The sequence below is a fragment of the Stegastes partitus genome, unplaced genomic scaffold (assembly GCF_000690725.1).
Source record: "Stegastes partitus isolate 25-593 unplaced genomic scaffold, Stegastes_partitus-1.0.2 Scaffold1608, whole genome shotgun sequence".
Lineage (NCBI taxonomy): Eukaryota > Metazoa > Chordata > Actinopteri > Pomacentridae > Stegastes > Stegastes partitus.
The window spans coordinates 135,004-162,256 of record NW_007579339.1 but is presented as its reverse complement, the minus strand read 5'-3'; the positions used below and the strand labels follow the sequence as shown (position 1 = coordinate 162,256).

Genomic DNA, 27,253 nt, shown 5'->3' with positions numbered 1-27,253 from the left:
ACACTGAAATATTCACACATTCTCATCCTTTTTAAACGAGCATGGGAGATGGATGTTGAGTCAACACCAGAGGTTCATTCTGTGGAATTCATGTGTAACTGTATAATGTCCTCATTATGTGTTACCAGTTACCCGTGAAAGAGGTTTAAAAAAAAGAAAAAAAACCACCTGCTGAAAAAAAATAATCCAGAAAACCGATAAAGAAATTCTGTACTTGGACTGCCAGATTAGAAGGGCAGATCTGGAAACTGAAAAACTAGAGCACAAGTTAGAGGTGGGTTCATGGTCACAGGTAAATTGTGTTAATTATGTTAACTATTAGAACATTAACTAAACTAGCTCTTGTATTTGTAGGAAATAAAGAAGACCAAATGAAATGTGTATTATGTCTTTATTTGACTGCTGCTGTGGTGGTGATGATGGTGACTTAATTGTTAAAGTGATTATTGCATATAGTGTCTCTGACTGCTTCGCCGTCCTGGATAGCTGGCGGGTGGATGGGGTCGTCGTCATCATCGGGGTCTTCAATTTGTACGGCAGGTTGTTGCTCTCCTCTAATAGTGGCAATATTATGAAGAACAACACATGCCACTATAATATCACTGGCCCTCTCAGGGGCCACCCTGAGGTGACGGAGGCACTGGAAACGGGCTTTCAGCAGGCCTATGGTCGTCTCCACGCGGGCTCTTGTTCTGCAGTGAGCCTGGTTGAAGTTCTGTTGGGGGCCTGGTTCAGGGTCAGGGTAAGGGGTCAGCAGTCTAGGTTGGCATGGGTAACCCCTGTCACCCAGCAGAAGGCCATCAAACTCTCCTGTAGTGTATAGTGGATACATTAGTGTATTAAAGGAGAGACAAAGTGAATTATATTGTGCAAATCTTTTGGCTGCTCACCACTTTGCAGTCTGTTGCTCAGGTTGGACTCAGAATAAATCCTCGAGTCATCAAAAGACCCAGGCCACTTGGCTTCCACATCAGAAATGATGCATGCAGCATCACATACGATCTTGACAGTGCAGAGAATGACAGGTGTTGAACTATGATGCAGTCTTTAACATTTTGAAACAGTAGTCAGTCTACATACCTGCACATTTATGCTGTGAGTGGACTTCCTATTCACATATTTGGCTTCATTTCGTGAGGGAGCAGTGATGGGGATGTGTGTGCCATCTATGCAGCCAATCACATCGGGAAAACCTACAAGAAATTCAAATGACTAATCCCAGTCTGAGGTTGCAGCATATTGTCATTAACAGAATATAATTTAAAATGAATTGAACAGATCTCTACATCATTCACCTGCAATCTTGTGGAACTCCTCCTTGATGGCTGTGACAGGTTTACTTCCAGGGAAAATGACAAAGTTGGGTAAAAGCCGTTTCAGGGCGAGGCACACTTTTCTGATGGCCCTGCCTACAGTTGATTTACTCAAGTTCTCTGCATCTCCGACATTGTACAAAAAACTTCCATTTGCAAAGAAGCGCAGCGCAACACATAATATCTGCTGGGATGTGAGAGCATGACTACGTCTGGTGATGTTACGAATGTAGGGACGGATCAGGTTGTGTATGTAGACGATGGACTGGGACGTGAAACGGTACCGCTCAACAAGACAACTGTCTGGGAACGCGAGAACATCTATGCGTGGTCTGATAACCATCTCCCGACGAAGATTTAATTCTCTGCGCAGTAATGCTGCACCTTCATCCACGGGATCGTTAAGAAAAGGACATGCCATGTTAGTGGAACAAGTGGCCACCCACTGTGCCTAATGGACTTAATAATACTGCCTAGTGACTGATTTTAAAAATGATCTCTAACAGACGGCAGAACTAGGCTACGAGAAAACTCTCCTGTTGACTGAATGAATGAAGAAATCAGAGAGCACGTGCGGCTGAAAGGGGGCGGAGACAGAGGGAACCTGGAGGGTCATTGAGAAAAACCTGGACCCGACCAAGTGAGGCTAATAGAGTCCGTTACTACGGTAACTGGCCGAGGTCTGAAGTTACCTCGCTCTCTGGAGTTACTTCTCTTCCTCTGGTTTGAGTTACGTCCCTTTTTGAAACGGAAAACTTAGAGTTTTCCTCATTTCAGGGTGAACCTAGAGTTTTCATTAAACCCGCTTTGTGAACCGGACCCCCCGAACTTGGTACAACCAAGGCAGGAAAAGTAAAAACAGAACACTAGGCTGGGAGTTATACAAGCTACGTGAAAGCACACAACAAAACTAAATACTACGACGCATAATACGATCTACAATACTAAATATAAACACACGCTATGAAACAACTACTATTTGCAAATAATTTAGTACAAAAATGTGCACTAGTAGGAGGCAGCGGGAGACTGAGGGCTTACTGACAGTGAGGGCAGGACAAGGGGAGGGAATGGCGAGCAGCGTGGCTCATGGTGGAAGTGACGGAGGACAGCACAGGCTGGAGCAGAAAGAACACAGGCTAGAAGGAATTCAAGGCACAGAGAATAGCACAACTGAGCCACAGTGAACTAAGTGTGGCGTGCGCTCCAGCGTCTTAGTCTGCCTCCAGGTTTTACGGGAGACAGGAGTGAACTGGTGAATGAAGACCACGCCCCGCCGCAGGTGAAAGCATTCTGGTGATCAGCAGAGTCATCGCACCTGTTCACCAACACACACCGGCTAACGCACGTCCACTTAGGAGACAAGGAAAGGAGGGAAGAGGAGAGGGAAAGAGGGAGAGAGAGGCTGCACCAGGCAGAGGCAGAGGGAGGGCTTGTAAATAATAGCTTGCATCGAGAATAAAGTTTAAAAAAAAAAAAAAAATGGAATGTTGTTAAAGTGGTTTATTCATTCCTCAGAGAACTTGAGGTGAGATTTTAACTGTCAGTTTTAATATCTGTATATGCAGTCGTCCTCAGATGTATTCATATCCTTCCATTAAAGAAAATTCACAATAATCAGTCAAATAACTAGAAACTGAAAAGAAGTAGTAATAAATGAAATGTTTCTAATTTCTAAGGTTGTGAAAGAAGACGTTGCTTTTGAATTCTGGTTGAAAAGAATAATTGCAGAAATATAAACAAACAAACAAACAAACAAACCTCCCAGACAAATTAGAGCACTTTGCTGATGAGCAGTGGGCCAAAATCAAAATAGCTGTCAACAGGTGCAGAAGTCTGATTGAGAGTTACAGAAAACACTTGATTGCAGTGATTGGCTCAAAGGGTTGTTCAACAAAATATTAGTTTATGGGTCCCATCATGCTTGTTTGCATATTTTTTGTTTTTTAAAATACTTTTCTGTTGAAACACAATTCAAAAGCAATGTCAGGATTTTTATGACATTTTTATCAAGTATTACTTTTGTCAATTCCAACTTATTTCAGTGACAGCTGTTTTTTTCTTTCTTTAATGAGAGGGTATGAATACATTTGAGGACGACTGTATATTAGCCTAAAGGAGTAGAATGTTTAGTGTGGTTTGGCAGCAGCAGGATAATCATAACGGCCTGACTTTAACTCATAGATGTCAAACAGAACACGTTATCAGAGCAGCCCAACAGATCTGCAAACAGTTCAAGAGGTTTCAGACTGGATCTGCAAACCACACAAATGACCAAATAATCTGAACATCAGTTCTGGCCAACATCCCAGGACAGACATTTCCTCTGACTGTCAGGAAGGATGAAACCTCTTTAAAGAAACACTGAAGCACTTTTTAAGCTGTCCATTTCAAAAGAATTTAATATTATATTAAAATGTTCTATTTCCTGTATTTTACTGCTACTTCTACAACAAAAAAAGTGTGACAAACTTCAGTTGTAATGTGCAGTTTTTCAGTTTAACAGAAAGTGGAGCTGTAGCACAATGTCTTTGAACCATACCTGCCACATCCATAGTAGTTAACCCAATGCAATGTAGTCAGCAAGAAGCATTAGAAAAGCTGCACTATAGAGAATTGTGTAGATATTTGTACTGAGGGCGTGAGAAATAATGGTGTCTAACTATATACAGCCTTAACTTTATACAGTAGTATGTGAGGTAGGAGAGTACACTATAGCAAATAATTCAGTGCCATTCAGTATATCTAAAAGGCATCAATGAAAATACAATTAAAGATAAAGGAAAAATATAAAATCTAAATAATAAAATTGTGGAAATAATTTATAGTGATGTTAGTAAAATAGGGAAATGTAAAATGTCCTGTGGGATTACCTAATGTGGCTGTGCTACCAGAACATGTAGTCTTAAAGTCACCTAGTGTCAGCATATCCCACAAACCAAACTACAAAGAAGAAAAAGTGGACAAACTAGTGAGCCAGTTCTTCTTGTATGACTGCTTGTCTTTATGTTTCTAAAGCCATGACTCACAGCGTTCAGCAGTGCAGTAGTTGAGCAGTTAACAGACACACAGTGAGTGCCCTCCCATAAAATACGACCCATCGTGATCTCACAGGTTACTGGTACAAACAGATAGTTTAGTTTTTAATTTTAAGCAACCTCTAGCTGGTGGCTAGGCTGACATCTTGTTATCTCCCCTTACACATCAATGATTTAAAATATTATATTCATATGGGCCTTCTAGACTTCCATCCATCATCTATACACCGTTTAATCCTCACTAGGGTCACAGGGGGGCTGGAGTCTATCCCAGCTGACTCAGGGTGAAGGCAGGGGACACCCTGGACAGGTCGCCAGTCTATCACAGGGCTACACTTAGAGACAGACAACCAAGCACACTCACATTCACACCTACGGACAATTTAGAATCATCAATTAACCTCAACATGTTTTGGACTGTGGGAGGAAGCCAGAGAACCCACGCTGCACTGGGAGAACATGCAAACTTCACGCAGAAAGATCCTGAGCATCCTAACCGGGATGTGAACCGGGGATCCTCTCCCTGTGAGGCAACAGTGCTAACCACTGAGCCACCTTGCAGCCAATTTAAATCATTTTAACCTGAATAGACAGTTCTGAGTTACGACTGTGAGCTGACTTAAATTTTGTATGATAGTCAACCTCTGTGCACACTTTACAGTTAATAATAATTGATCAGATTTATATAGCGCTTGGCTGCCATTCTGCACCTATGGCCCCTCTGACCACCACCTCAGACAATCCATTCATACGCATTCACACCAGGAAAGGTGGGAGAAGTGTCTTGCCCAAGGACACAACGACCATGATGCAGATTACAGGCAGAATTGAACTGCCAAACTTCCGATCCTTGACCGACTCGCTCTAACACCTGAGCCACAGCAGCCCAAACTAATTACCTTCCAACTAATTGAATTTGGTCTACAAACCTGAATTGCCCAAATTAATCTGACGTGACAGTCATGTTTGTTACCTTGCCACTTTTTTTGGGATAGCACAGTTATGGATTTTCAAAGATGATTTTTAATGACATTGGTGTGTGTTTGACTGAGCAGCTGTCTAGTCAGCAGCAAATCAAGACACCAGTGCAGGGACTGCTTACCTTCCTCCAGTTACCCCTCGACTGCATAAAACCCTGCCTCAGACCACACCCTCTGCCAGACTGACAACTTAGACACTTGCTTGAATCCCTGCTTCGACTGGTTCCCCTGCATTGTTCACCCTCACCTTCAAGGAAGTCCATTGGATTCTGTGGCCTGTTTTCAGTGTCTCTGCCAAGATCTCCAAACCTTTAACGAACCAGTTTAGTTTTGAATAGCCTTTAACCAAGAATGTTTTGCATTTTCCCAGGAGTACTTAGCTACTGGGAGCCAGTCTCATCAGACTGTTTAATGGTTTTTGCGACTGCACTTGAGGACACATTCAAAGTTCTTGAAACTTTCCGGATTGACTGACCTTCATGTCGTAAAGTATTGATAGACTGTGTCTGTCTTTACTGAGTTAAGTGGTTCCTGTCATACTATGGATTACTACAGTAGGCAAATATGACTATCCACTGTGTACTAACGCTACCTCTGCACAACACAACTGATGGCCTCAAACAAATTAAGAAGACAAGTAATTCCACAAAGTGACTCTTGACAAGGGCTGCAAGGTGGCTCGGTGGTAAGCATTGTTGCCTCGCAGCAAGAAGATTGCCGGTTTGCATCCCAGTGAGGACACCCGGGATCTTTCTGCGTGGAGTTTGCATGTTCTCCCCGTGCAGCGTGGGTTCTCTGGGATAGACTCCAGCGCCCCCACGACCCTAGTGAGGATTAAGCGGTGTATAGATAATGGATGGATTGATGGACTCTTGACATGGCACATCTGTGAATTGAAAACCAGTCCAGGAAATGACCTCATGTCCATGATGGATGTCAGCTTGACTAACATCCTCCTCTCACCCACCTACCTCTTCTGTGAAGTCCAGCAGACAGTCCAGAACAGAGCTCGCTCTCCTGATGAGCTTGTTGAGCCTCTTCCTGTCCCTTGAACTTGATTTGTAGACCTTTCCCAAAACAAGTTTACAAAGTGCTTCACAGTCATAAAACCAAACACACGCAATGTAATCAAGAAGTAAATACACAAGTTACTAATGAACACTGACAAGAGACAGACAGCTAGATAGATTGAATACATTTAGTTATATATTACATTTGTGTCATACTTTTAGTGTTTAATATGGTTCCCCATTTAGCTGGCACACTTTAAACTTACCTTGTGTTTTCAGTCTTACTACGATCCTCCTACTTTCTTCTCTCCCTTTGCCATCAATCCAACATTAGTTGAGCTGCAACAGAATATCGTCAGGTAATAGTCAACGCTATCACAAAGCTATTTGTCTCTGCCTTATTATTGTGCTAACTTTACTAGCTTATAACCTCAAATAGATATCCTCATTTCACCACCTTCACCCCACTTTACAATCACATGCCCCAATCAGCAGCAATCAGAAGATCATCACAGGGGTGGTCAGATGCTGAAATCAATGTCAGCATGAGAGTTAAAGGGTTGCATACTTTAGTTTCAAATCTTACAGTTAATTTATTTTACATTTGCTATTTATCTGAAGTGCATAGCCAGATCCATTAATGCGATAGCTAGCAAGCTAACTAGCTAGTTAGATAGACCAGGCCTGTCTCCATGTCAGGGATCATTTAGAATTAGAAAAGGGCAGTAGCACCAATATTGCAATTGATAGGCTTTGCGTCATTAACTTATGTGCTGTTAACTCTATCCAGTATCCTAATCTCTTAACTGTTAACAATCGACTAACTCAGTGTTTAACTAGAGAGCCTCAGTAGAGGGACATAGTTGCCCAATGTATGCATGACCTTGACCTTTGTCTCAAGGTCATATTTTACATCACCAGTTTAAAGACCTCGGATGTCTTCCTGAGTCAGTATCCTAAACTTATGTCTTTTTGTGCATTTTCAGTCATACAGAGCTGTTTTGGGGAATGCGACCTTTGACCTCTGTAGTGGTCACCACTGCATGTATGGACCCCAGAATCTAATCAGTCCGATAAGGGACCATACCGAGGACATATATGAAGTTTCAGGTTCAAACTCCTCTACTGTGAAGCTCTAGACTGTTAAAAGACAAAAAAAAAACCCCACACACAAGCACAAGGGCACCATCACTCAATAGTTGGCTATCACCATGGGCATAATAATATCATGACCCACTAGCATGTTTTAATGCTCATTTTAGTTTGATTCACATGTTCTGTCTGTAACTTTAACGATACAGTTACTTTTAGATTTGTTTAGAGACGTCATGTTGTTCGGCAGAGAGCTCCCCTCCGGACACAGGCTCTCTTGTCTCTGTTCCAATGAGAGCGGGCAGCCCATCTCCACAACAACTGTCACATGATGTCATTACTGAGTCATGTGTCAAGCCGCCGCAAGAAAGCCCTCATACCGGAAATGTAGTAGCTGTGCCTTCAAAATAAAACGCCATGTGTTACTTAACATGCTTAAAATGTCATATAACGGTTCCGTCTTTTTATTGCTTGTGTTTATAAGTGTGTTATTTTTTTCTTTTAATTTTTGATAATAACTTTCTCTTAATTTTTTTTCAAGCGCTGCTGTTTGTTAATGGATATCACCCACTTCTCAGCGTTAATTTGTCCCCTCTTACTTTGAAAGCAGCATTTATCGTGTGTCAGCCGTGTGTGCTGTGGCTTTATGTTGTTAGACAACTCGTTGGCTTACGTCACGGCCAGTCCGATGTTATCACCTGGAGAAGGTGGCAGCGTGGGCAGTGAACGCAGCGCGGGCTGTGAACGCAGCACTCCTCTCTGACTCTCCTGCCGTGTCCTCTCGCTGTGTCCAGCTGCAGACATGGCTCTGACTCTGGGATGGCTCTCAGCTCTGGCCGCGGGTGTTTTTTCCGCTCATGTTTTACAGAAACTCTGCTTCCCATACTTTTGGAGGGACCTTATTTTTCTGCTCAGGGTGATCAGATACGGCGTGAGGCTGGAGCTGTTCAAGCTCACATCCAGCGTGTGCACGGTCCTTGACAGGTTCATCCAGCAGGCGCAGCGGGTCCCCAACAAGCCGTTTGTTATCTACGAGGGAAGTGTCCACACCTACCGGGACATCGACCAGCGCAGCAACAGGCTGGCCAACGTTTTCCTCGAAAAAGTGCATCTGAGGAAAGGAGACTGTGTTGCCTTGCTGATGAGCAACGAGCCTGACTTTCTGTGCGTTTGGTTTGGGTTGGCGAAGATCGGCTGCTCGGTGGCTTTTCTCAACATCAACATCAAGTCCAAGTCCCTTCTGCACTGCTTTAACTGCTGCGGAGCCAAAACTGTCATTATTGGTTCAGGTAAAGCTCTCCTCCAGTTTGTTCTCCCTCTGCTGTGTGCGACGAAACATCCAGGCTTCAGTTTCATCATTATTATTATTATTATTATTATTATTGTCCCTGTCGGGGTTTTAATTTCATATCTCGCAATCACCCCTCCTATAAAATGTAACTACTACTACTACTAATAATAATAATGATTACAATATTGGCCTAAACAATATTACTATTAATTCAGTTCAGTTTTATTGATGGAGCTCCAGTTCACAACACATGTGATTTTAAACAGAAAGCCCAAACAACTCCAAAGATCCCTTAGGTTTCCATTTGAGCAAGCACCTTTTTTTTTTTTTTTTTAATTTATTTTTAACCCTATCACAGGTAATCCTAATATTTTGACTTATTTATTGTCACTCAGCTTGTGTATCAACACGTTTTGCTCTGGTTATTTGATAACCTCGTTATTTAAACCGTTACATCAATCAGAGCAGCGATCCTTAGTCCACCACAGGACACCGTTAATCAGTCACTATTTCAGGAGTTATCGTTACATAGCTGTACATTTAGTGTTTTGAACCGTTTATTTGTTACAGAACAAGACATAAAGGAGAAGCCCTTGGACTTTAGGATGTAGGGGAGAGTGTTTTCTCTTTCTACTGTTTTGTTGACCCAATGATTAATCAATAAATCCTGAGAAGAATCAGCTCAATAACTGATGGGAGGAATAATGGTTGAGCCCTGGTGGGATTATTCACATTATTTTTTCTTTAGTGACATATTTTGCCCCTCACCATCCCACAATGATTCCGTTATTCATATACTGAGCTGTATGCTGATACACATATATATTACTAGTTCTTATTATAAGATTATTAGTGTTCATATTTTACGTTGTATGCTGCAGCATCTGAGTGGATCTGTTTTCATCCCACATGTAAATAGATGCTTTGCTGTGGGAAGATGTGTTCAGAAGTAAAAGTAACATGACCACACTAACAATATTATATTAAGTAAAGTGTCAAAAGTGAAAATACTAGTGGTGGGATGGGATTAAAAAAAAATAGAGGCTTTGTAATTACTTAAACACATAAAAAAAAACAAAAAACGGATAGCTATATTTGACACAAAAAACAACTTTTAAAAAATTTACAATAGGTTTTAGGTGATTAAATCAATGCATAGACATATACGTCAGCTTTAACAACAAAAATCTATAGTTATTTGCATTTTTCATCTGTCTACTACTTTCACAGATTAGTTCAAACCCAAAGTGCAATTATAGTGATTTTATTCAACACCTGAAGACTTTTTTTTGTCTTCAAACTCTTTGTTGCACAGTTTGCACATCACCATGCTCTGAGCTGCCTCATGCTGCAGGATCTGTCACTTTCTTTCTTCCCATTCATTGAGTAGCGAAACGTGTTCTGGAGCGTCGCCACAAGCTCATTTGCATAAACCAGACTTGATTTTAACTTTAAGCAAATTTGGCAAAATCCTCCCTGCATCTTCCACCAACACTTGTTTTTCTTTTTCAATCTTTATTTAAGTTCAACAGTGAATAGTATAATAGTAGGATTAAGATATATACAAACATTCAGACATTACAGAACACAGCTGAAAGACATAAATGCATAAAGATGGGTAAATAAAAATGAATAAATAAATAAATAAAGGAGATAATGATACTAAAATTATATATATGTATATATAAAAGTGGAAGACAATATCAATCAAGGTATTCTGAATAAAACTGAAGGGCTCCTCTTCATCACTGTTCACCAAACTTTCTTGTGTGCTGACATCACTCAGTGCATCCTGTGCATCTTCTTTGTGGCTGAAAACCAGCTGTAGGTCCATTAGCACCACCTACCGGCTGGAGTGGGTGCATTAGAGAAATAGAAGATACTAATTTTAAAGAATGGCCAATTTCAGAGTGTTGCATGTAGGTTTATGTGTGAAGCTTTATCACATTATTAATACTGATACAAAAGCAGATTGTTGTTGTAGTAGGGTGAGGCTCGCTTAAACTACTCTGTGCACATAATTTGATCCGACAAGTCTGTTGTGTCACTTTCTCCAGTGTGAGGTGCTGCCGTTTTTGAATATCTGTCCTTTATTTAGGTATTTTTAAATCCCCATAGATGTAAAAAAAAATACTGTCATTAGATGATATTGCTGCACTGAAAGTATAGCATTCCTCAGAAGGAAGGCTCTTTTTGTAGATCTTATTTAGTGAACGCTGTCACAGTAACAGTGTACAGTAGGACTGGAACCAAATACTTTTTCAGTGATTAATTTGTTGTTATTTACTCAATGATATATCAGAAAATAGAAAAACTTCTCTCAGTGAGATGTGTTCAAATTGCTTTCAGAAGTTTCAAAAGTCAAAATTGTGTTTTTGTCAAACCAAGTGCCTGCAAACAGAAAGTAAACCAGAGAAAACTGGGAAGCAAGATACATATTCTTCCATAATATACATCTAAAATTAGACATGGTCTATAAATCCTGGTGACTTGTTTTCTGTTGGTCAACTAATTGCTCAACTTCCAGTATTGATGTGATAGTAATGTCCCTGCTAAATGTGGCTCAAAAATGCCGCTTTTCATTCAGTTTTTAGGTGCTGGTTTTTACCTCGATTGTTTACAGTTTGTCAGACTTAGCAAATAGTGGTCAAGTCAAGTAAAGTCAGCTTTATTGTCAGTTTTGCCATATGTATAACACACAGAGAACTGAAATTGCCATTCTCTGAGGCCCCACGATGCAAAATGACCAAAAGTATAAAAGTACAGAAATAGCAAAAGAGAAAATAGAAGAAAGTAGAATATATCTATAAACAGGATATAGACAATAAACTTGGAACGTAATTTTGATTATAAACAAAAAATAGACAAAAACATTGTCGTGATCCCAATATTCTGACTTTAATAGGACACCTGTGTAAAGGTATGGATACAGATACTGGAATGATGCCACAGCAAAAAACCTGAAAACAACCTAAAATGTTATAGAACATTAAGCTTAGAATATGATTTGTTTTTACTTTATTATTTCAATCATATGAAAATATTTAGCAGCCCAGCAGAGGAAGTGAGAAAAAGTCATAAAACAACAGGAGTGACTTGTTGTACCAGAGTGTGTTGATATATTTTCATATCCAACCATAACTGGATTAACTCTTCATGAAGAGCAGCTACCTATAAAAGGTTCAGTCATTGCAGAAATAAGTGCAGCAGTACTTTAGTGCACATTCTAATCACCTACTTATCACTATAACTACTGTTGTTGATCTGCCTGATTTTTTTTTTAGCAGCCTGCAGCAACTTGACATCATGTTTCCAGTGGGAACAGTACATTTATATACAGAGATGTTTGTCACATTGGTAGGTTACCTAAAAAGAAGCCAAATTAAACGGTCATTATTGCCTTTTCAAACTTTGGTAGTGAAAAACGTTTGCTTGTCACAAAATAAATTTTTGACATATTTGAGGGTATCATCATGGCCTGCAAGGTGGCTCGGTGGTTAGCATCGCTGCCTTGCAGCAAGAAGGTTGGGATTGACTCCATACAATGGTGTATAGATAATGGATGGATGTAATCATCATATCAATCACATTTGTTAACATGCTGCTCTTTCAATCCTTTCACAAATCATGTCTGTCTGGGAGGTTCTATGTGTCATTTGGCATATTGGCTCCATTAACTATGTAGTGAAAAGACAGGCTTTGTAGTGTCTGTGGGCTTGACCTGACAGTTGGCTGTTAGCGAAATAACACTGTGGTTTGCTTTACGCCTCTATTTGATATACAATCTGTGGAAAGCTAGTCAGTACACTTGTGTTTGTCGGCATGCCTCTTGTTTTATCACCATGAAAGCTGCTGCAGTGCACATATACAAGAAAAGCAGGTAGTAGAAGCAGAGTCCTGCACACTGACTTGCTGTTGCACCTTGAAGCAATGCAGAAAATACGACTTCTATTAGAACACTGTCATTCTTGAAGTACAAATACAAAAAAAATGGAAAAATGTGACATTTGACTTCAGGGTTTAGGATACCTTCAAAGTATTGGCATACTGTGCAACACAGTTTGCAGAGCAGAACACTACAAAGCATTACAGAGGCAACGTGTGAACTTTTTCTTTACCCCAACTAAAGATGTGATAGGACCATTAAATAATATACAGTTCAAAGACACAGCATGCTTCTTGATTTTGTTACCCTGCATACTACAATCTCCAAATGTCTTGCAGGTCACTGTTGTTTTCAGATCAGCTGTGAGCTGGGTTCAGTCCAGTGTCAGCTCTGACTAATCATTGTAAGAGTCAACTTTGACGTTCAAAAAAGCTGCTCGCGCAATGCTTTTGCATCTTTCAAAATTTCTGCTGTCCACAGGAATGATACAATATAGGCGTTTGTGGAACCATATTCAGCTTCCACCCATGTTTCACTGGAAGAATCCTGTTTGCACAGTTAATAGGATTCACCATGCTGCAATCATGTGACAGGATGACAGATCATTGCTCAACCGAACAAGCATGATGTTGGTCGGGTCACTGTCCTAAATACAACCGCAATGCAACAGAAGAAGGATTCATGGAATAGTTGGAGCAGACATTAGAGTCATTAGAGTGAAAGTGGTGCCACATATGGGCACTGCTCCAATAGGAAGTGTCAGCAAAATATTTAACTTTCTATTGAATTGTCCGTCTTGTTTGTGACAGTTGTTTGGATAAATTGGCATCTTAGTCAAGAGAACAAAGCACCCTGTCAACTGAATGAATTTTAACAGACAAACGTTGTAGAACAAAAACTGAGCTCACCGGCTTTAGGTGGCCTTGGCAAGGTCAGAAAAAAGAAGTGTAGAAGAAGTGTTCTAAAGGTTGAACAGCGATTCTTAAACTTTTAAAACTGTCTTGGGTACCAATACAGCCTACATACACAGGCCTCTTTTTCAGCTCACAGCAGGGTTAATTTATCTTCAATCATCATGCCACTGATGCAGAATCTGCAATTCTGGACAAGTGGATCAAATAGTCTCTGATTATAAGTGAGTTAAAATATGAAAAAAAATCAGGCTGTCATGAAAAGTCTCATCTTTGTGCACCTAATAACAAAAATAGTGATAATACAGGAGTCAACTAGTGATATTTTCTGAACCATATTTGGTTGCATGGCACAATAATACAAAACAGAACACAGAATACTTTTTAACAGAAAATATTTGGTCACAAAAGTGAAAATAAAATGATTTTTGCTGAACTTTCATGACTGATTGAGCAGGTATGACAAGTTGCATCAATAAAACAAATGTATTGGTAGATAGCTTCATCCAAAGAGTCATAAGACAAAAATGATTATCAAGGTATGAAAATTCCCACTAGAAGAATCCCAGTATTACCACAGATCTATGGATTTGCAGATTCTAAATCAATGGAATGATCAGAACATTCAGGTGTGAAAATGTATTAAAATTTCGTCTTTAATAGTTCCTGAGATATTGCTGTTTCAACATCATCTCCAATTTGAATGTGCAAAAAAAATATGCTAAAAGTGGGTCGACAAGCAACAACAGTTTTAGTATTTGATATATCAAGCTAAACTTTCACAAATATCTTTCTGAACATCCATGTTTTATGCTATGAAAATCTGAGGCAAATCCAAGATGGTTGAGCAGAAAGTGTTCTAGAAATGAGATGATTTGAAATGGAATGACCCAGCAGGGAAAACAAATGTCACCGATAATTGGACAGTGACACATTTTTTGTGATTTTTGTCTTTGCACAGCACCACAGTTGAATTGAAATGACTCATTCAAGATGTGACTGAAATGCAGACTTGCAGCTTTATTTCAGTGGGTTTAACTTCGTAAAGGTGTCTCTCGGTTGTAGACTTTGACAATGATACCTCGTTAGGAGTGTACTTCACTTTGGTAGATGTTGTTGGATTTTCTTTATCCATGAAAGAATTCTGCAATCATCCACCTTTTGGTCTTGCTGAGCTCACCAATACATTCTGTCTTGTTGTGAACGTACCATATTGCTGACTTGGCCTCTGAAGCTTTTTCTTATCTCACTGTTATGGATGTTTTGTTTTGGCAAATGTACTGACACCTCTTTGAACTGCGTTTTGATAATTCCCATCAACAGCTACCAAATGCAAGTTTGGGGAAATATTTGTTTTCTAGCAAGACAATGACCTGAAGCATAGAACCAAAGCTGCACAGAAGAATTTCCCCTTCTAAGTCAGCCGGCAGCTAGATTAGAAGGGGAAGCAAACAAACTAGTAGAAAAACTGATTGCAAACTATTACTCCAAGTGGGCCTATCACTAAATACAGCTCTATCTCCCAGATTTAGTGGACAGTCTGGATGGCATCCTAACCGGCCTGGTGGAGGACAACATTCAGGTGTGGACCATGAAGAGCCACAGTGAGCACACACAGGTGCACACCTTGTTGGACAAGCTTGATGCTGCATCTGACAAGCCTGTACCAGCAGCATTGCGTGCCACCACCTCTGTGAAGGCTGCCACCCTCTACATCTTCACCTCGGGAACAACTGGTGAGTCTGTGTTTTTCTACAGCCATAGAAACTGTCTCAAGTTTTTAGACAAAAAAATGAATAGACAATGTTATGTCATGTAAAAGGGGGTTGCAGGGTATATTGTACAATGTTACTGATAGCCACTGTGTTCTTGTAATGTAGGGATACTGATTAGTAGTGGCCTCAAGTCAGAGAAGCAAGCTTGTAATCAGAGGGCCACAAGTTCAATCCCAAGAACCGCAGGATGGACTTTGTGTAGAAAAGTGAAATAGGGTGCTTTTCCATCCCGTCATCAACACCAGTAACCCCAAGTCCTCGAAGCAGTGGCTGTGTTTACCTTCCACGACCCAGCTCCAAAGGTGCATGGAACACACTGGAATAGTTTTTGTGGATTGGTCCAAGCCAGGGCGAACTAGCGCTGCCCCCTCAAAGCTAGAAGGTCCTGGGTTTAAATCTCAGCCTGGGATCTTTCTGTGTGGAGTTTGTGTGTTCTCTCTGTGTTTCACCGCATGCTCTGGCTTCCTCCCACAGTCCAAAGACATGCTGAGGTTAACTGGTGATTCTAAATTGTCCATAAGTGTGAATGTAAGCGTGCTTGGTTGTCTGTCTCTATGTAGCCCTGTGATGAACTGGTGCCCTACCAGGGTGAACCCTGTCTTCGCCCTAAGGCAGCTGAGATCAGCTCCAGCTCCACCGCAATAAAAATGTATAGAAAATGGATAGATGGATGGTTCAAGCCACTTCTTTTTCCCCATTCACAGAGGTAGAACTTTGGATGAATGCCAGATCTTTTTTCAGTGCACACACACAACAGACAGCTGGTGAACAGTGAGGAGATATTCGCTGAATTTGACAAAGGCTGTGTTGGATTAAAGCCGTTGACTTTACTTTCAAATGTGATTGTTCAACAGTCATATCAATACCAATAAAGATCGTGACAAAGAAGATCATGTAGTGCATCTCTAACGAAGTGAATTCACTGCTCTGTGTAACATCATGGGGCAGTGCATAAATTGGCAGACTTATACTTAAACTATAAAATTCAAAATGTCTAACAATAAACTGATGATGCAAGCCAAGGGTGTTTCATGGCATTTGGAGGAGGCAGCTAGTGCAGGCAAAATTCTTACCTCTGTGTTTGAGAGTGCGTGTCAGAGAAGCCAGGGGTTGTAGAAAATAAGCAAAGAAGTAAGGTGTATGACTAAGTGCATAGACCACGGAGAGCTGCCTCTACACCTCTTCTTCACAGCCTGCAAAATAGCTCTGCCATCGGTGTCTTATACGTGCACCAAATCCAGATGTCTGTGGCCAGATTAGTTTGAAAGAAAATGCAACAATCTCTTATGTCTACCATGCTTGCCCTTTGTCATGGACTGGGTTATGCATTCTGTATTCAACTTTGCTCAAACAATTGAACTTATAATGAACTGGATGAAGGCTGAGGTCATGACTCTCAATGCCAAGATCCAGCACCAATCACATTGGAGGAAGAGGACTTGCTAGTGATAGACAGTCACTTATTTGGGCTTTATCATTTGTCAAGATGGAGACACTGGCAGCAACATTCAGAGCAGACTCAACAAAGCAAGGATTGTCTTCTACAGCATGAACACTGTCTGGAAATCAGCACAGGACAGCACTGATACTATGCTGAGGCTATGTCAGAGTTTTGCTCTGGTCACCCTGTTTCTGTTTACAGAAGCACTGGTAGTGTTGCTCTGTATGCTAAATGTGTAAATATATGTCTGCTAATGTATTTGGACAGCACCTTTGACAAATAGAAATGACGCGGTTAACAGGAATTTTGTAGATAAAAATGTTATGTAGACCTTATGTATACATTGTATTGTGCAAGTCTATTATTCAGGATATATGTAGTGTGAGGAATGTCATGTCTGTAACTTTACATTGTTTCTTGGCAAAGAAATCCGTCCATTCAACTGTTGAATAGGCACCTGTGTGTGTGATGGTGGTGTTGGTAACCGTGTAAACAGAGCAGGTCACATGCTCCCCAGCACTCCTCCAGCTTCTCATGGGGATTCTAAGACCTCCTTCTGGTGTAGACAGCCCTGTACAGTAAAATGAAGATGACAAAATTATGATCATTATTTGTACTGAATAAATATTTGTTACACCATTAATATTATTATTAATATCAATTAGCCTTGTTTTTCATTTGCTCTGTCATGAGACAGTATTTGGAGAGTTCTCTCTCATTATTAGCTCAAAGCTATTTTTTTTTTTTGAGAGACAGGTTTAAAATGTAATATTAATATTAAAATGAAGGGCTGCATGTCACTATGGAGCCAGCATTCCTCCAACACATCATTAGGAATGAGTGTACAGTTGTGAACAAAAATTTGCTTGTAGAGACTATGTATACATCATGGTAGTCTTGAGTTTCCAATCATCCCTACATCTCTGAATTTTCTATGCGTCTTTGTCACACAAAAACATGCATTTTGGTTCTTTCCCATTTGGTTCTTTTCTCTCAGGTAGTAATGGCAAGGTTGGCGGTTCGATCCCCCACCCCTCCACAGTCGAAGTGTCCTTGGGCAAGACATTGGCAGCCCAATGGCAGGCAGCACCTTGCATGGCAGCTCTGTCGCCATTGTTGTATGAATGTGTGTGTGTGAATGGGTGAATGAGAAAACATTGTAAAGCGCTTTGAGTACCACCAAGGTAGAAAGCGGTATATAAGTGCAGACCATTTACCCTTTACCATTAATAGGAAATCTCCACTATTTCCATCGCATGCACATTACTGTGACCTGAAGAATGACTTTAAAACAGAGTTAGAGCTTTTAAAATAGGGGCAAGACAGAGTGAGAGGAAACCCTGAGAGAGATAGTTTAGTGTAATTGGCATCTCACAGGACTAAAGAATAATTGCTGATGTGAGTCCTGTCTTTTCGTATTGGACCAGGTGTCTAGTATTGTACTTGGATAGTCTGAAGTTCACATACACAAAACTAAGTCCTTACTTGTCCTTTGAATGACTATTTGCTCCCTACAGTGCATCCGGAAAGTATTCACAGCGCTTCACTTTTACCACATGTTGTTATGTTACAGCCTCATTCTAAAATGGATTAAATTCATTTTTCCCTCAAAATTCTACACAAAATACACCATTATGACAACTTGAAAAAAGTTTTTCTGAGATTTTTGCAAATGTATTAAAAAAAAAGAGAAAAAAAAGAAATCATATGTACATAAGTTTTCACAGCCTTTGCCATGAAGCCCAAAATTGAGCTCAGGTGCATCCTGTTTCCACTGATTATCCCTGAGATGTTTCTACAGCCTAAATGGAGTCCACCTGTGGTAAATTTAATTGACCAGACATGATTTGGAAAGGCACACACCTGCCCATATAAGGTCCCACAGTTGACAGTACATGTCAGAGCACAAAACAAGCATGAAGTCAAAAGAATTGTCTGTAGACCTCAGAGACAGGATTGTCTCGAGGTACAAATCTAGGGAAGGATACAGAAAAATGTTGCTGCTTTGAAGGCCCCAATAAGCACAGTGACCTCCATCGTCCGTAAATGGTAGAGGTTTGGAACCACCAGGAATCTTCCTAGAGCTGGCTGGCCGTCTAAACTGAGCGATCGGGGCAGAAGGCCCTTTGTCAGAGAGGTGACCAAGAGCCCGATGGCTACTCTGTCAGAGCTCCAGCGTTCCTCTGTGGAGAGAGGAGAATCTTCCAGAAGGACAACCATCTCTGCAGCAATCCATCAATCAGGCCTCTATGGTAGAGTGGCCAGACGGAAGCCACTCCTTAATAAAAGGCACATGGCAGCCCACCTAAAGTTTTTCAAAATACACCTGAAGGACTCTCAGACCATGAGAAACAAAATTCTCTGGTCTGATGAGACAAAGATTGAACTCTTCAGCCTGAATGCCAGGCGTCATGTTTGGAGGAAACCAGGCACCGCCTATCACCAGACCAATACCATCCCTACAGTGAAGCATGGTGGTGGCAGCATCATGCTGTGAGGATGTTTTTCAGCTGCAGGAATGGGAGACTAGTCAGGATTGAGGGAATGATGAATGCAGCAATGTACAGAGACATCCTGGATGAAAACTTGCTCCAGAGCGCTCTTGGCCTGAGACTGGGGTGATGGTTCATTTTTCAGCAGGACAACGACCTCAACAAACTTCAGTGGCTTCAGGACAACTCTGTGAATGTCCTTGAGTGGCCCAGCCAGAGCCCAGACCTGAATCCAATTGAACATCTCAGGAGAGATCTGAAGATAACTGTGCACTGACGCTTCCCATCCAACCTGATGGAGTTTGAGAGGTTCTGCAAAGAGGAATGGGCAAAACTGCCCAAAGATGGGTGTGCCAAGCTTGTGGCATCATATTCAAAAAGACTTGACGCTGTAATTGCTGCCAAAGGTGCATCAACAAAATATTGAGCAAAGGCTGTGAATATTTAAGTACATATGATTTCTTAGTTTGTTATTTTTAATGCATTTGCAAAAATCTCAGAAAAACTTTTTTCAAGTTGTCATAATGGTGTATTTTGTGTAGAATTTTGAGGGAAAAATGAATTTAATCCATTTTAGAATAAGGCTGTAATATAACAAAATGTGGTAAAAGTGAAGCGCTGTGAATATTTTCCGGATGCACTGTAGCACTACACTTGAATGGACACGGAGAGCATGACATTTGTATTGTGCATTTTAATTTTATGTGGTGTTTTTTTATTTACTCACAGGGCTCCCTAAGGCTGCAGTGATCACTCACCTCCAGAGTTTGAAGGCTGCAGCAGGTTTTTGGGCTTTTGGGGCGACTGAAGATGAAGTGATTTACATCCCTCTGCCTCTCTACCACAGTGCAGCATCGATGATCGGTATAGGAGGAACCATACACTTAGGTATTTGAATTTGTTTCATTTGGCAATGATGGTGACGTTTATCATAGTTCCAATACAGAGCATGAAACTCTTGTCACTATATGGGCTTTTACACACAACTAAAATACACATCCCCACCACCACCACCATCAAAAAATGAAAACGCATTTCACTTGTGTTTCGTTTATTGCACAAGCTCAGTGATATAAAATAAATACATATATAAAATAAGAAGGTGCAAGAATGACCACAAGAGGGTTCTTTGTCAACAATAGGGAAGTTCCACCTTATGCAGGTAATGTTAGAGTGAACTTTGGTCACATGCCCACTGGTTAAAACTTTGTCTTATTTGTAATGCTGAGGGATATTCAGTGATGATGGAAACTTTAAGAGCGTTATGAGACCAATAATCTAGTACAGTGTGTGTGACTGGTTTTCATGCCACTTGTTGTGCTTCAATGCCACCTAAACTCAGGCAGTGTTTACATCTGTTTACTTCTCTCCTGCTACCTGTGCTCACATATACTGCATTTTAATACAAATTCCCAATAAAGCTATGCTTATTTATGTTTCTATATATTTTTGAACAATTTCCAAGCTGCTGCTCTCACCACGTCTTCTTTTGGCAGCAGCAGCTCATTTGCATTTTAAATAGCCTTACCCACCAAATGTAGACTTTGACATGAATTTCATGTAGCTTTATCTTCCATTTCCACTATCTGCTTGCTGCCATTTTCAAAATCCCCTTCGCTGCAGGAAAAAGCAACAAATTGTGCAAAAGGCACGTCTGCTTGGCTCTTTTAGTGAATTAGTCATTTTAATATTAGTACTTACCCCTCTGCATGCAAATGTTCTTCCATAACAAATCCTCTGTCACTATTTGTTGGGGGACCATCACTACATCCTTGCCTGAACTCTGCCCAATACAATTATGATTGGTTTAAAGACAAGGCAGACATTTTTTTCCCACCTATAGCAGAATGATGAACTTGCACGATGTGCTGTGGAAGTTCATCTGGCTATGGAAGGTTACATTTAAAGATAGAGACAGATAGACGGGAGGCGGCGGTTAAGGCAGGGTACATCCTGGACAGGTCAAATATCATCTGAGGGGAACATGAATGCCTATACCAGATTTTATGGCAAGTAGTTGTTGAAACATGACAGGGAAAACCAGAGGACCACCAAAGTCAGTAGGATTTATTATCAAGGAAGCATTAATCTTCTTTTAATATTTGTACTTTGATAAATGCGAAATGAAAATTTGAGTTATGTATTCAGATCCATGTACTGTGTATTTTTTTCCTCAGTTGTCATAGTCACATAAAATTATCAAAGGGGCTTCCTAAGTAGAAAGGGTTAGTAAGCACTCAAAGTGGGTACAGAGCACAGAAGAAGAAGGCAAAAGAAAATTATTAAAACAAATGAAGTCTGTCCCAATACTGACTGAATTTCAAAAGATGTGTCATAATAATATACACTAAAAGGACCATGATGGACAACAATGTGGTGGTATGGAGGTGTTTGTCCTTATTACATGAGTGTAGCCCATGGACATGCTTTTACTCATTAATGGATCAGAATTCTGCGTTAGATACAGAGACGCAATTCTGTTGGCAAAACTGTATTCAGGACTACACACAGTGTAACTGCCAAGCTATGTGACCCATTTGAGGACCTGCTTTTTCACTTCAACAAGCAGCTTAATTAGAGGCCTCAAAGCAGGAAGTTGACACTCAATGATTATGAATATTGATATTGTTTTCAGGTCATTGCTGCTGTGTTCAGAGCCTTAACATGTAGGTTTAGATGACATTTTAGTACTTTAGCAGCTGATTTAGCATAAACATAACAGCAATGGTACAGATGTAAAAAGGAAATGCAACAAATTTGAATCTGTGATCTTATTGAGGACTCATTGATTTGTGCATCTGGTCCAACTTTTTCCAAAGTTAACAGTTCAGTGTCCTTCACCGGTAGAGACCCACATCCAGAGATGTTGTGCAAACCAACCTTAGTAAGGTCGATGTCCTTACAGTTGTATATGTTGAAATATATTGAACCCTGTACACATTTTTAGTTTTTGCGTCTAGCCTTTAGACTTAACATGAACCTCGTGGTCCCGTATTCATTAGACCAGGTTCAACCCAACCAATCTGTAGGGAAAGAAAAGGGCCATCACAAAATTAGAACTGTTGATTTACCTGAAGCTGGTAGGGATTACAAATGTATCTCAGGTTGAATATTTAGCAGTTGGTAATAAAAAAAAAGAAAGATCTATTGAAGGAACTGATGTGGCTCTGCTGCTTTTCTACATCGAAGTGGCCAGCTCAGGCCATTCAGTGTAACAGATGGATGCTCAAAGGAATCATTGGAGTTGGTTAGTCAATGAGCTGTTAATGAGTCTCTCATACATAAATCATTGAAAGGGCATGACGTCTATGGCAGGACACCACAGAGGAAGCTTCTCCTAAACAACATGTTTATATTCAGACTCGTCAAAGCACATAATGTGTGTGTCATTGAACTCTATCAGACATACTGTATGTGTTCTGTTACTCTGTAATCATATCAAATGTTATTGTTAAGGTTTAGGAAATAAATCAATATGAAAGAAAAGACAAAAGAAAATACAGTGAAATTGTCTTTGGCCTATCACCCCAACTCTAGACTGAAGGTAAACAACGTCTATTAAGCTGTCCTTGAACTTCTACCATAAGATAACATTGGCACATGTGGTGCTCTTGCTTCTTGCAATAGATTATTTTAGTAGGCCAAAGAGGATACCACACTTGACACTTTGTCCCCCAGTTTTTGAAAGACATCAGTGTGGCACAATGTGTTCTGCTGAGCGTACATGAGTAAACACACCAATGTTTCCACCTCTGTTTGGAGTGTGTGCACCCATTCAGGGAGGTCAGTACATTTGTTCCATCCTAGCTGCTGTCATTTTGTTGGGTTCAAGTCCATGGGGCTGAAAACACGTGTTTGGCTTGAAATGTTTTCCTCAAATGAATGTTGTGTCACTTTTTTGGCAAACTGCACATCAAGTAGTTGATATAACCAGTGCTGGAGGAAATACAGGTGCACTGTGGCCCATGACCTGAACAGACCAATGCAATTTTTAACATCTCTGAATAAGGTCTCATGTGGTCACATTTACAAATGTGTATATTAGTGAATTTGTATGCGTCCTGCACAGAAATAAAATCATAAAAATAACTTACAGTGAGGCTTATCAGTCAGAATCACACAGATTCATCAAAATGGTGTTTGTTTTGATCCTTGTAAGTCTTGTAAGCAACCGCAATGTGCAGTAGGAAGTGTTTCCATTTAAACCACCAACACAATCTCTTTTGTCACTTGTACTCCACAGCACTACTTGTTAAAGTACATGACTTGCCTTTGTTATCACAAATTTACAAAATATACAGTAGAAATAAGTGTCAGTCACAAGGTGTGCTTGAAAGTCTATATTTATATTCATAAATATATGGAGTAAACATACCGAGTGATATTTTTCCTATAACTGTGAATTAAATAATTTTTTTCTTAAATTTGTGTTTGCAGGTGCGACCTGCGTCTTAAAGAAGAAGTTCTCAGCCTCCCAGTTCTGGAATGATTGCAGAACACATCATGTGACTATTTTCCAGTATATTGGTGAACTCTGCAGATACCTCTGTAACCAGCCGAAGGTAATCATATGTGTGTGCTAGTAATAACTATGTTATCATACTTATCTCCAAACAGACTGTTGGCAGAATCAAAACTGTTTATTTCTCGCACAATGCGATATAAAAGGATGACAAAATGAAAATTATAGTAATGTTCTGAACTCCAGTAGGAAAATATACCTTTTGAAATACTTTGTTTTACTAACATTATTATCTTGTCCACAAGATAATAATGTCAACTCTCAGCATATCTTGTTAGTAAATTATTTCTTTCTGTGCAGTTGTTGAAGTATGTTAATATTTTTTCTACCCTTTATTTTGTATTTTTTTCAATGTGCTTCTTATTCCATTGCTTACTGGTTCTATCTCAGCATGACCTTATGTCTTGTTACTCAGTTGTACCAGAACAAAAGCATCCAGATAATCAACAACTTTGCTACTTAATGAATGACACAGCAAGTGAGCTGGAGTTGCAGCAGTCGAGAGCGCTTCATAGTCACTGCTGCTTATGAATCATTCAAGTAACAGTGTTCACAACTATGGCAGAAAAACAAGCAGTGGCTTTGTTGTAGGAGTTGTGTCCTCCTACTATGGACACATAAATGTGCACACACACAGAGCGTGAGGCCCGAGCTCGTTGCTTCTTGAGGCTGAACTCAAAGTCCTCTTTGTCCATATTCCCTCTGTTATTTGACTGTGTGGGCGGAATGCTGGCCATGACTGTCCTCACCACTGATTGGCGAATTAAAGATGTGAGCACGTACTTCACATAAGCATCTTTTCACAGCTCATTGTGTGCAAACAAGTGTGAATAACAATTACTGCATGGATGCTGTCAATGTGCATTATGATCATAATGAAAACAGGGAAAATATCATAGAAGTCATCACTGAGGACACAAACACAGCAGGGCCCCATTGTCCAAAGAGCTTCATTTGGATCAGTGATCTGAATTTAGAAATCCAAAGTTTTGCTGTCCAGGATCAGGTAGTCTGGCTTACTTTTGTGCCTTTTTTTGTTTTGTTTTGTTTTTTCAATTTTTGTCATCATGAACAAACTTTCTATGGTTAACATATTTGGATTACAAGTCCTCTGAATGGGACTACATATCTCTATGTAGAATACTACTTATGCAAAAAAACAGGGACAGTAGGATAGCAAGCGTGTGGTCATTTTACAGTGCTTGTGCTACAGTGCAAGCATTCATCCTCCTTGGAGGTTTTCCCCTTTTAAAGCTTTTTAACATCGTCAGAATTCTTTCATTTCAAAGTGAAAGCAGATTTTTTTACTAAGTAATGTTCATTAATTAAAAATAGAAAATGTAAAAAAAAAAAAAAAAAAAGTGAGTATTGACCCTCTTCAAATCAGTATTTAGTAGATGCACCTTTGGCCAGCATCGAGCCCATGTATGTAGGTCTGAATCAGCCTCGACTGAGATGTTAATGTACATAAATGAAACAAAACTGTATTTCCTGTACAAGAAAATAAAGTTTAGTTTGTATGTTGTGTCTTCATGGGCACTGAGTATATAGAATGAGCTGGATGTGAATTGGAAGCATTTACACATTGAGAGATATCCCCTGTTAGATCTGTTCTACTCATGTAATTACATCCTTCTCCTTATTTCAGACAGAGGTGGATAAAGTTCATAAAGTGCGGATGGGAGTCGGTAATGGGCTGCGGCAGGATGTCTGGCGGGAGTTCCACAGTCGCTTTGGGAACATTAAAATGTGTGAAGTGTACGGTTCCACTGAGGGAAACCTGTGTTTCATGAACCACATTGGAAAAATTGGAACTGTGGGTCGCTCCAACTTCTTCTACAGGGTGAGTGCTTGATCATTTTAAAGGTGGAGTGTGGAATTCTAATCCAGTCAACTTTTTGTTATATTCTGTGACTACAGTAAATATTTCCTCACAGTCTGCGAGTTCATTCATCCTTCAGTGGTGATAGACGATTACTGCTGCCATATAACCAATACGATAGTGCTGTGGGAGGGACATTGCTTAAGATCACAGAGCAATGACTAATTTGAAATGAATTAATTTTTTCGGGAATTGCTTTAAAAAAAAGAATGCCACCAATTATCAGAAAAATTCTGAATATCAGATCTGATCAGGCAGGTTACAATATCATGCCCATAAAGTTGGAATAAAGTTTTTTTTTCCCTCTTCTCATGAAATGATTGTGACAATGGGATTTATTCTTGATAGATAAAGTGTATATCTTCTCAAAACTTTATTGATCTCACAATATACATACAATACATATCACAATAAAAATTAAACCACAGTTAACTTTTACAAACTTTTACAAACTATATATTCAGGCTTAAACTAAATTGGGGGAATAGAACAATAGGGTTAAGGGTTTTGTTTCAATATTTCAACCTTGGTCAATTTACCAGGAAACACATATTCGAAGGGATTTTATGCCTAAAAATGTCCAATATCACTCTTTCAAATGTCCCTCAGTCACTAATATTGAGTCTGGCCACCCCTGACACGGATCAAAGTGTTCAGACATTGTGCCATACTGTCCACAAGCTTGTTGATGGTGTCAATGGGCAGGACGTCAGAATTGGTTTCACCTGGTAACTGGGACTCAGTATGTAATCATTTTACCTGGTCAAAGGGATTACTGATGTGTATAAATAGAAACAAAAAGAGGAATGTGTCTGAAAACTAAAATTATTCCAACTTGATGGGCAACGGTATATAAGACAGCTCAATATAATGGGTGCCACAATGACAATACTACAGTAGGAATACAAACATTTTACAATAGGATTTACTTAAAATAATGTGCTAAAGATATATTTAAATTTATTATAATGATGTCTAGCACAGTTTTTCATTTTGTCCTCTTGGAGATCAACATCATCACATAATGCAATATAAAATATCATTTAAACACAGTATAATGTGATGCAATATATTACAATAATTGCTACACAACACAAACATCTTTGAATATATTATAATGCTGTGTTATTTTATATAATACTGTTTGACAAAATAATAATGTGTAGAATAAATGTAATTATTTCAATCGCAAGAAATTGCAAGAAATGTTATGATAACTTGAAATAATATGAGAAACACTTTCTGATTTAAACATTTTCTAGAATATTGTCATGCAGCCAAGGTCTGTGGAGGCAGTTAGGAAGGATCACCAGTAAAGTGGCTTTCCTGGGGCTGTTGTAGGTATTAGCCACGCTAATACTTGTCTGCAGAGCTGCTGTCAATCAGAGGAGTTACAAAAGAGTGGCTGCATGTGTTTAGCGCTAATCTCTGACCTCTTCTATTCTTAGATCTATTCTTAGATCTGTCCCACTGCCTTCCTTCGGGCCAACAAACTGTTACAAAAGATAGTTATAAAAGTGAAGTTATAAAATAGAATGATTTCAGGGCACATATCCAATTTAAATTAACAGGATTCTCAGTCATGTAACGTGTAGTCAGTAGTTATTCTTAGATGAGGAA

The 27,253-nt window shown here is 39.8% G+C and overlaps 2 protein-coding genes across 2 annotated transcripts in view; one reads left to right on the top strand and one right to left on the bottom strand.

Annotated features, from left to right (window-relative positions):
* Window positions 1-372: 372 nt before the first annotated feature.
* LOC103371561 (putative nuclease HARBI1) lies at window positions 373-1,734 on the bottom strand. Its single transcript, XM_008300926.1, has 4 exons — window positions 1,296-1,734; window positions 1,081-1,193; window positions 891-1,002; window positions 373-810 (listed from the first exon to the last, which is right to left on the bottom strand). The coding sequence occupies exons 1-4, from the start codon at window positions 1,732-1,734 to the stop codon at window positions 428-430; spliced, it is 1,047 nt and encodes a 348-aa protein (XP_008299148.1). The 3' UTR covers window positions 373-427.
* Window positions 1,735-8,174: 6,440 nt separating this feature from the next.
* slc27a6 (solute carrier family 27 member 6) overlaps window positions 8,175-27,253 on the top strand; it is a 25,488-nt gene continuing 6,409 nt past the window's right edge. The window contains exons 1-5 of the mRNA XM_008300925.1: window positions 8,175-8,722; window positions 15,048-15,257; window positions 19,959-20,117; window positions 23,667-23,791; window positions 25,400-25,594. Coding sequence (XP_008299147.1) covers window positions 8,236-8,722; window positions 15,048-15,257; window positions 19,959-20,117; window positions 23,667-23,791; window positions 25,400-25,594 — 1,176 coding nt within the window. The 5' untranslated portion in view covers window positions 8,175-8,235. The remainder of the gene's footprint in view (window positions 8,723-15,047; window positions 15,258-19,958; window positions 20,118-23,666; window positions 23,792-25,399; window positions 25,595-27,253) is intronic.

Bases quoted from the DNA above. Each gene is read 5' to 3' on its own strand.
- LOC103371561 (XM_008300926.1), bottom strand. From the start codon at position 1,734: ATGGCATGTCCTTTTCTTAACGATCCCGTGGATGAAGGTGCAGCATTA. The intron at 1,194-1,295 runs GTGAATGATGTA...AATTTCTTGTAG, and splicing joins GGAGTTCCACAAGATTGCAG to GTTTTCCCGATGTGATTGGC. The intron at 1,003-1,080 runs GTATGTAGACTG...TGCACTGTCAAG, and splicing joins CTCACAGCATAAATGTGCAG to ATCGTATGTGATGCTGCATG.